Source organism: Saimiri boliviensis, chromosome 8, assembly GCF_048565385.1.
Source record: "Saimiri boliviensis isolate mSaiBol1 chromosome 8, mSaiBol1.pri, whole genome shotgun sequence".
In the NCBI taxonomy this organism is placed as follows: domain Eukaryota; kingdom Metazoa; phylum Chordata; class Mammalia; order Primates; family Cebidae; genus Saimiri; species Saimiri boliviensis.
This window is the reverse complement of record NC_133456.1, coordinates 90,732,332-90,742,159: the sequence shown is the minus strand read 5'-3', so window position 1 is coordinate 90,742,159 and position 9,828 is coordinate 90,732,332. Positions and strand designations below refer to the sequence as shown.

Below are 9,828 nucleotides of genomic sequence, written 5' to 3'. Positions count from 1 at the left end.
TGCCTGTAGTCCCAGCTTCTCGGGAGGCTGAGGCCGGGGAATCACTTGAATCTGAGAGGTGGAGGTTGCAGTGAGCCGAGACTGCGTCACTGCACTCCAGCCTGGTGACAGAGTAAGACTGTCTCCAAAGGAAAAAGAAAATATCCTAGCCTGGGCATGGTGGCTGACACCTCCCAACACTTTGAGAGACTAAAGTAGGCGGATCGCTTGAACCCAGGAATTCAAGGCTGAAATGAGCTGTGATCCTGCCATTGCACTGCAGCCTGGGCAGTTGTGCTCGACTCTGTCTCAAAATCAAATACACAAAAAAAGCTAAGCCCCAACCCCAACTGACTAAACAGATCCTTCCTGGACAAAGAGACCCTAGGAAAATCTCAAAAACTGAGTTCCTGCCCTGGACCAGATGGCAAGTCAGTCATGCCTGGTTATACCTCCTCCCTTATGTGGTTTAGAAACAACAAATGACCAACATTAATGTTAAAGTAGAGATCTTAAGACTAACAGAACAGACTCTTTGTGAGAGCAAATAAGATAGCAAAGTAGAAACAGGACCTAAGGTCATACCAGGCAAGGGTTAAATAACTAACTGCAAGGTTTTCCTTTCTCTGTCAGCTAAACCAGCACAGACCTGGACATAAACACAATTACAGCAATTATAACTCTCTGCCAGATACAGGCTAACTGACCTCTTGTTCCACAAGCCTAACTCTAGTTTTGATTAGACAAGAGACTAATTTCTGTGACTTTCTCCTGTTAAGAGACAACCATGCGTTGGTTCTGGCTGGTTTTACAGAGGCCAAGAACTTGAATATCTTTCTCGTCCCTGCTTCACCTTTTGATGTGGAGGGCCTAATTATAATGCTTATTTTATTTATTTATTTATTTTTGAGACAGGGTCTCACTCTCTATCACCCAGATCGAAGTGCAGTGGTGCCAGCTTGGCTCACTGCAACCTTACCTCCTGGGTTCATATGATTCTCCTACCTCAGCTTTCCAAGTAGCTGGGATACAGGTGCGTGCCACCATGCTCTAATTTTGTATTTTTAATAGAGCTATGGCTTCACCATGTTGGCCAGGCTGGTCTCGAACTCCTGACCTCAGGTGATCCGCCTGCCTCGACCTCCCAAAGTGCTGGAATTACAGGCACTTTGGGAGGCCGAGGCAGGCGGATCACCTGAGGTCAGGAGTTGCACCCTGCCTGATTATAATACATTTAAATGTTAAGTCACCACCCCTAAATCAGCACAGGTCATATGTAACATACAGATTTGTTCACTATGTGTGTGTTATGACCATCTTCATACATATTCATAGCTCCATCCATAAGTTAAATATGTTTACTTGGCCAACCTTTCAACATAAATTCTTGTTGCATACTTCCCTCTCTCAAAGTGCTTACTTTTTTTTTTTTTTTTTTTTTTTGCCTGAAGCTGCGCTTTCCGCCTTCAGGTTATATTCTCCTTCTTAAGAATAAAGCTCTCCTTTCTAAATTTATAAATCGTATGATTTTTAAGTTAACACCGTCTTTTGCTATTACCAAAAATGTAGGACAGGAATTTTTATTTCACGCTGACTCTTCCAGAGTCTTGAAGTATTCCTACAGAGTAGATTGTTAATAAACTATTACACAAAAAAGTGAATGAACGAATGAATAGGTGGATGAATGGCGAATGGACCAGCAATGAATGAACGGAGAGAAACTGCAAGGCAGCTCGCGGGTACGCGGTGCTGCGGAGTGTGACCACGAGGTGGCGCCGCCAGCGGCGGGCGGGCCTGGACAGACAGGCCGCGCCGCTCTTGCCGTGGGCGCCGACGGCAGCGCCGGGACGGGCGTGGGGGGTAGGGCGAGTCATATGACCCGCTCGGCTTCCTGGCTCTGGCAGCTGCCGCCCGCCGGTGTCCGCCCGTGTCGTGCCGGGGCCCCGAGGAGCCGTTGGGGGGGTCCGGGCGGAGGCCCGCTCGTGTGGAAGTCGTCGACGCCGCCGCCGCTCGTCCGTCCTCCCGTCCGTCCTCACTCCCGGCCGCCATCATGCTGGCGCTCATCTCCCGCCTGCTGGACTGGTTCCGTTCGCTCTTCTGGAAGGAGGAGATGGAGCTGACGCTCGTGGGTCTGCAGTACTCCGGCAAGACCACCTTCGTCAATGTCATCGCGGTGAGCGCCTGCCCACTCACTCGCCCCGGGCTCCGCAGCCGGGAGTCCGGCCCGGCGCCTCCCGGAGGCCTGAGTTGGGGCTCCCTTCGGCGCGGTGGGACTGATGGCGGGGGGCGTGCGAAGCCGGGCCTGTCACCTCCCGAGAGTCAGGATTTGGAATTTCCCGCGTGTTGGCTGCGCGGGGTGTAGCACTGAGATCGGCAGCGGAAGGGTTAAGTCTATGTAGACATTTTCCCAGGGCTGTGTCCTCAACGCCGCGGGGACTCGGAAAGGGTTAAATTGGGCTCGTCACTTTTTTTTTTTTTTTAAAGCTGTTGGGGTTTTCCTCGGGTTTGCTCAGTAGGGGCAGCCAAAGAGTTAACTCCAGTCTGTCACTTGCCCAAAGGGTGGGATTTGGCAAGTCCGTCAGCCCTATGAGAAAGCCTAAGAATTAAGAGCCTCTTTTAAGTTGCCACTTTGGACCAATAGACCCATTGTGAAAGCGGGAGACCAGTGTGGGCGCCTTCCTGAATTCTGTGGGCAGCTCGCCCCATCTAATTATTTGTTTTCACTCGTCTCCCGGGCACCGAGACCGAGCTGATTGCTGAGCTCCAGCTAGCCCGCAATACATAGTATTGATTAAGCTAAGAGTTAATTGTCTTAAGCAAGTAGTTAAAATGGATCTTGCTATCCAAATGTCACATATTGTGCTATACGGGGAAAAAAAAAAAATGGATCTGCAGTGAGCATAAAGTTAACTACCCTGCGAAAGGAGGGGTTGGTCTTTCGATTGTGGTGTTCTCTTGAAGAGAAAGGAAGGTACTGGGTAGAAACATAGTTTAGCAGGCGCAGGGAATGGGTGTCTGGAAGGAAAATTGCACTGAGGACTTATATAGAATGTGGTGTTTATTCAGCAGTGATTGAGTAGAAAAATAATTATTCTTGTTTGGTTGATTGAGAAAGAAATAGGAGTGAAAGATTTCTCCTTGATCTTTAGAGCCCAGAGTTGCTGTGACTCAGTTTTAGCTGATAGGCGCTCATACACGCCAGGGGAGTTTTATAACTTTTGTAAAGAGAGGTGGCAGCAGTTCGTACACCTTTTTGATGACTGTTGAAATCCTTAACAGACTAGCTGTCCGACTGGTTAGGTTATACAAGAATGACTCAAGCACAGCTTTCATGTTTAAGAAAATAGGTAACTTGTGATTCTTAGTCTTTGCAGTAATAAAGCAACAGGAGTAAGTCTTGGAGAAAAAGAGATTAGCAGAAAACCCCCAATGTCCTTTGAAGAGTGATTTGTATAAGGAATATTTACCTGCTTGTTGTCTGACTCCTTTTGTATTATTATTATTATTATTATTATTTTTCCCTGGTAGAGATGAGATCTTCCTATGTTGCCCAGGCCAGCCTTGAACTCCTGGGCTCAAGCAGTCCTCCTGCCTCCACCTCCCAAAGTGCTGGGATTACAGGCATGAGCCACTGTGCGTGGCCTAATACCTCTAAGATTAATGAGGAAAAATGAACTTTGGGTTACATATTTATATTATAATTTTTTTCTTTTCTTTTTTTGAAGACAGGGTCTTGTGCTTTCGCTCAGATGGGAGTGCAGTGGTGTAGTCATAGTTCACTGCAGCCTCCAACTCCTGGGTTCATGTGTGGTCCTCCCTGCCTCAGCCTCCCAAGTAGCTGAAACTACAGGCACGTGCCACCACCATGACTGGCTATTTATTTATTTTTATTATTATTTTTTAAAAATAGAGATGGGGTGTCACCATGTTGGACAGGCTGGTCTCGAACTCCTGACCTCAGGTGATCCACTCTTCTCAGACTCCCAAAGTGCTGGGATTACAGGCATGAGCCACCGTGCCCAGCCTATTTATTTTTAATTTTTTTTTAATAGAGATGGGTTCTTGTTATGTTGCCAGGGCTGGTTTTGAGCTACTGTCCTCAAGCAGTCTTCTTGCCTTGGCCTCCCAGCCTTCTGGGATTATAAGCTTGAGCCATCACAACTGTCTAAAACTTTTTTATAATATGGAAAAGATGAGACATAAGCTTGAGTGAAGTTGTGCTCAGTTAACTGTAAATTTTCTCATCCCCTTGAGATGAGAATCGGAGTCATCTTGTAAATCCTGTTACTTTGACAACATTGTTATTGAGGTTTAGTTATGTGTGGGAAATCTAAAAAGTTGAGCAAATCTTTGAGAAACTTCTTGCTGATTTTCTTTTTTCTGTTTTCAGTAGACAGTGTAGCTTAATGAACATGACCTTTGAAGTCAGACAACCCTGGATTTGGAATCTGGCTCTGCTACTTAGCAGCCTTATATTCTCTTTGAGTCCTTACTTTCCCATCTATTAAAGGGAAGTAATGATATGTTTCTAACAGAGTTGCTCTCGGGATTAAATGACATGAAAGATGTTAAGTGACTAGCACTCATACCTGCCCAAAGAAGGGGACAGGTAAATGGTAACTGTTGTTATTATTTGTAATTGGGTGTACCCATTTAATGCAGGAACAGTGGCTTGAAAAATATTGAGAAGGGACTCAGCTGGAATCATTTTTCACTTTGAATCACTGTATCTATCCAAATGTGGGCTGCAGTAGTGGATTTATGGATTGTGGAAAGTAATCACATCAGGTGTTTCCGCCTGCCCCCCCATTAGATCATTATACTTAACAACAACAAAACTTTTGCAAAGCTGTTGAACTCAAAAGTGAACCAGTAGCTCCACTATTATCTTTTTTTTTTTCTTTTTTGAGACAGAGTCCCAATTTGTTGCCGAGGCTGGAGTGCAGTGGTGTGATCTTGGCTCTCTGTGACCTCTGCCTCCTGGGTTCAAGCTATTCTGGTGCCTCAGCCTCCCGAGTATTCGGGACTACAGGTGCCTGCCACCATGCCCAGTTAATTTTTGTGTTTTTAGTAGAGACGGAGTTTCACTGTTTTGTCCAGGTTGGTCCCGAACTCCTGGTTTCAAGTGGTCCGCCCATCTTGGTCTCCCAAAGTGTTGGGATTACTGGTGGGAGCTACTGCTCCAGGCCCTCTATTATCTTATCATTAGACTATTCTTTTTAAAATTTTAGTGGTGTGAGTAGCTTCTGTTAAGAAAAATAAGTCACCAAAAAATGATGTAATGGACGTGTTAATTAGCTTGATTTAGTCATTCGACACTGTAAACATGTATCAGAACATCTCATTGTACTCCATAAATATATACAGTTATGATGCCGGGCATGGTGGCTCGTGCCCGTAACCTCAGCACTTTGGGAGACCGAGGCGGGTGGATCACCTGAGGTCAGGAGTTTTAGATCAGCCTGGCCAACATGGAGAAATCCCATCTCTATAAATTAAATACAAAATTAGCTGGGTGTGGTGGCATATGCCTTTAATCCCAGCTACTTGGGAGGCTGAGGCAGGAGAATCACTTGAACTCGGGACATGGAGGTTACTGTGAGCTGAGATCATGCCATTGCACTCCAGCATGGGCAACAAGAGCAAAACTCTGTCTCAAAATATATATATATATATATATATATACACACACACACATACAGATACACACAATTACGATTTGTCAATTAAAAGTAATACTAATTGAAAAAATAAAAAAAAAAAACTAGGCATAATTGGCTGTGGCTTTTAAGATGCTGAAAAGAGGACCTCAGTAAATTTCATACCTTTTTTTTTTTTTGAGACGGAGTATTGCTCTGTTGCCCAGGCTGTATTGCAGTGGCACCATCTCCGCTCACTGCAACCTCTGCCTCCTGGATTCAAGCAACTCTCCTACCTCAGCTTCCTGAGTAGGTGGAACTGCAGGCGCCCCCAACATGCCTGGCTAATTTTTGTATATATTTAGTAGAGATAGGGTTTTACCATGTTGGCCAGGCTGGTCCCTAACTCTTGACCTCATTATCCACCTGCCTTGGCCTCCCAAAGTACTGGGATTACAGGCATGAGCCACTGCGCCTGGCCATACTTTTTTTTTTAAAACCTCAAGACTAACCTAACCCCTGATTGTTGCAGAATATTTTGAGGGTGTAGTAATTAAAATGAAAGTTGGTGTTTAAAGATGATTTTACAGATTTTTAGGTAGAAACAATGTGTCCAAAATAGTAAGTTTAGCCTTTTAAAACATCAGCTGTACTTTTTTGTATTGCATGTGAAATGTTTGCTTTATAGAATCAGAAATAATTATGTATTGAGTACTATGGGTCACCCTAGGAAGTTGACCTTTATTCAGATTTAAGAAGCAGCTTATCAGGTATGAAAAGCTTCAGCTGAAACTATTTTTCTTTTTGTAAAAATCAACTTTTTGTAAACATTGAAATGTCATTACATGTGCCATAAGCATTAAGGAAGATTTAATAGATGTCATTTAACTTACTCAAAAGATTTGTGAAGTTGAATTACTATTATACGTAGGGTTTGGTGCAATTCTAAAAGATAATGCGGCTTAGTTACAGAATGCTCAGACTTAAATGCTTTTCCTTAGGATTTTAAAACTGAAATGAAAAAAAAAAAAACAAATGATACGTCATTTTATCTAATTTTATGTAGAGACGCTCGATATACAATTTTCTCTTTTGTTTTATACATTATAGAAAAGAAACTCCTCTAGTCTTTAGTTTTCTGGTTAGTGTCAGGGAATGAAGTATTTTCCATTGCTAACTGTCTGGCAGTTATTGCACAATAAGTCATGTGCCTATAAGTGTAATATATATTGAGTAATCTTTATTTTTAACTGGGGCTCTTAGATATGTTACAGTATAGTTATTAAAAAAATCTAATAGGATTTATGAAAATAACAGAATAAATCTTATGGACACTACGTGTTTTTTAAATGGAAGTATAAAAATTTGTCCACACTTTCACACATTGTTGATACCTGAAAGGTTAATTCAGGGAAAGGTTTATTACTGCTGAGAATTAGGAAAAGAAGATATTTGGGAAGACTGTGGAATTATGAACCTAGAATCATTTTTTAAAGAGTCTGTAGAAACTTAATTAAGTAGTCTAATTTTACCCCCGTTTTTTAGATGTGGCTAGCAGATCCAGCAAGGTTAAATTGAATTCCTAAGGCAACAAAGCTAATGAGTAGCGTAGATAGAGTTAGAATCCAGGGCCAGTGTTCTTTCTACTTTTCCCATCTTTTTAGATGCAGCTGAGGCTAAATCATAGAACTGTGAATTGGAAGATCTTAATCCATTATACATCTTTTTTGTATTTAATATTCTCCTGGAGAGCATTTTAAATCCAGGCATCTTAAGTATATTGACTAACATTTGAGGACTGCCTTATATGAACATGAACTAGGAGAAGGAATGATAATCTATGGAAGGGAAGGTTGGAATATTATGTTTGGATATTTAAATAACTGGCTAACAGGCGTTATCGTGTTGTTGAACTACCTTTAATATTTTTAAAAAGCAGAGGGCTGGGTGCGATGGCTCATGCCTGTAATCTCAGCACTTTCGGAGGCCGAAGTGGGTGGATCATGAGGTCAGGAGTTTGAGACCTGCCTAACCAATGTGGTGAAACCCATCTCTACTAAAAGTACAAAAATTAGCCTGGTGTTACTCGGGAGACTGAGGCAGGAGAATTGCTGGAACCTGGGAGGCAGAGGTTGTGGTGAGCTGAAATCACACCACTGCATTCCATCCTGGGTGACAGAGTAAAAACTTGTCTAAAAATAAAATGGCAGAAATAATATAATTTTGTGTTTGATTGTATTGCTTATTATTTAATTACTTTGGAGTAAGAATGGCAAAAACCATTTTTAAAGAAAATGGGCTGTGGTTCAAGTCTAGATGTTTTACATATATGAAACTTTACCAGAGAAGCTAGTCTTCCAATAACGTGGTCTTCAAGTATAGATTCCAAGTTGTAGAAAATGAGGCATCTTACAAAGGAACATCTCTGCATTCCATAAAATTCTCTACCCTTCATCATCTCTCCAGTTACTATTTTTTCCTTGTAGACCAAGAATCTTGAGAGCCAAATGTTCTCATTAAGAAGCTGTTAGAGTGCAATAATGCATTCTAAATGACTGTCTTAGAAGAGATTTCACAACTTAATGGATTTTTTTAAGTTTTTCAAAGATACAGTAAGTGGGTGGTTACTGAACATGGATACAAAATACATTGAACCTATAAAAAAGTTACTTTATATTTATTATAAAGTAACTTTTTACTTTATATTTACTTTATATTTATTAAAAGATTTTTTGCTGAAAATTTTTTTTTGTTATTAAAACAATACAGGCTCATTATCAAAGGTGTGAAAATAATAGTGTAAAGTAGAAGAAGCCACTTACTCCTACTATCCAACATTAACTACTGTCATTAAAAGCATTTTCTTTTTACCTTTTTAGAATGTGTATATCCCGACGTCTTTTAAAAAGTTCTGAGCTGGGTGTGGTGGCTCGTGCCTGTAATCTCAGCACTTTGGGAGGCTGAGGCGGGCGGAACACCCGAGGTCAGGAGTTCAAGACCAGCCTGGCCAACACGGTGAAACCCTGACTTATTAAAAAAAAAAAGAAATAAAAAGTTCTGAGATAATATTACTTATAATGCTTTATTTTCTGCTTTGTTTCCTTTTGTTACAGTATATGCATTTTTCTATCTAAAACCATTTTTCATGTCTTCATAGTTTATTTCATTGTGGTATATCTTGTGGCTATACCATAACATATTTGGTAATTCCCTCATTGGACATTTGAGTGATTTCTTGTGTTTTCCTCTTGTACTCAATTTGATCTGCATTTCCTAAGGATGCGTTCCAGGGTTGGTATTTCTGGGTCAAAAATGCATTTTATGTCATATGGCCGAATTGCTTTCCAGAAAGTGTACACTCCCACTGAGAAGGTCTGAACAGATTTTTTTTTTTTTTTTTTTTTTTTTTTTTACGACGGAGCCTCACTTTTGTTGTCCAGGCTGTAGTACAGTGGTGTGATCTTGGCGCACTGCAACCTCCACCTCCCAGGTTCAAGCGATTCTCCTGCCTCAGCTTCCTGAGTAGCTGGGATTGCAGGTGTGTGCCACCACACCCAGCTTATTCTGAAGAGGTTTCATGTATAAAGTTGGACTTCAGTTAAACACTTTGTCCTCTGATATTTTTAGGACAAACATAGTTTTGTTGATGAAGTAAAGCAGTATTTTTAAATTATCCTTTAGATAATGCTCTGTTTATGTTTAATATATTTTAAGAAGTTCCTTTTTATATTTTAGCCACTGCCAAGACTGATACTGTAGAGAGCATGATTCTTCCTGGGACAAGTTCCTGCTCTTTTGCCTATGCTGGAGTGCAGTGGCATGATCATGGCTTATTGCAGCCTCCACCTCCTGGGCTCTAGCTCAAGAGAGCTTCCTATCTTAGCCTCCCAAGTAGCAGGGACCACAGGCATGTGTCATTATGCCTGGCTAATTTTTTTAAAAAAGATTGTTGTGGGCTAATGCCCTTTTTGGCATTAGCCCACCTGCACCCAGGTGATAAAAAATAAAAAATAATAAAAATAATAAAAAGATTGTTGTGGCTGGGTGTGGTGGCTCACGCCTGTAATCTCAGCATTTAGGGAGGCAGAGGGAGGAGGCTTGCCTGAGGCCAGAAGTTGAAGATCAGCCTGGGCAACATAGTGAGGCCACATTCTCTCTCTCTGTCTCTGTCTCTCTTTTGTTTTTTGAGATGGAGTCTTGGTCTGTCACC

The 9,828-nt window shown here is 41.8% G+C and overlaps 1 protein-coding gene across 1 annotated transcript in view; it reads left to right on the top strand.

Moving 5' to 3' along the window:
• The first annotated feature begins 1,833 nt into the window (after positions 1–1,833).
• ARL8B (ARF like GTPase 8B) overlaps positions 1,834–9,828 on the top strand; it is a 49,988-nt gene continuing 41,993 nt past the window's right edge. Inside the window, 3 exon segments of the mRNA XM_003927122.4 lie at positions 1,834–1,937; positions 1,939–1,989; positions 1,991–2,152. Coding sequence (XP_003927171.2) covers positions 1,854–1,937; positions 1,939–1,989; positions 1,991–2,152 — 297 coding nt within the window. The 5' untranslated portion in view covers positions 1,834–1,853.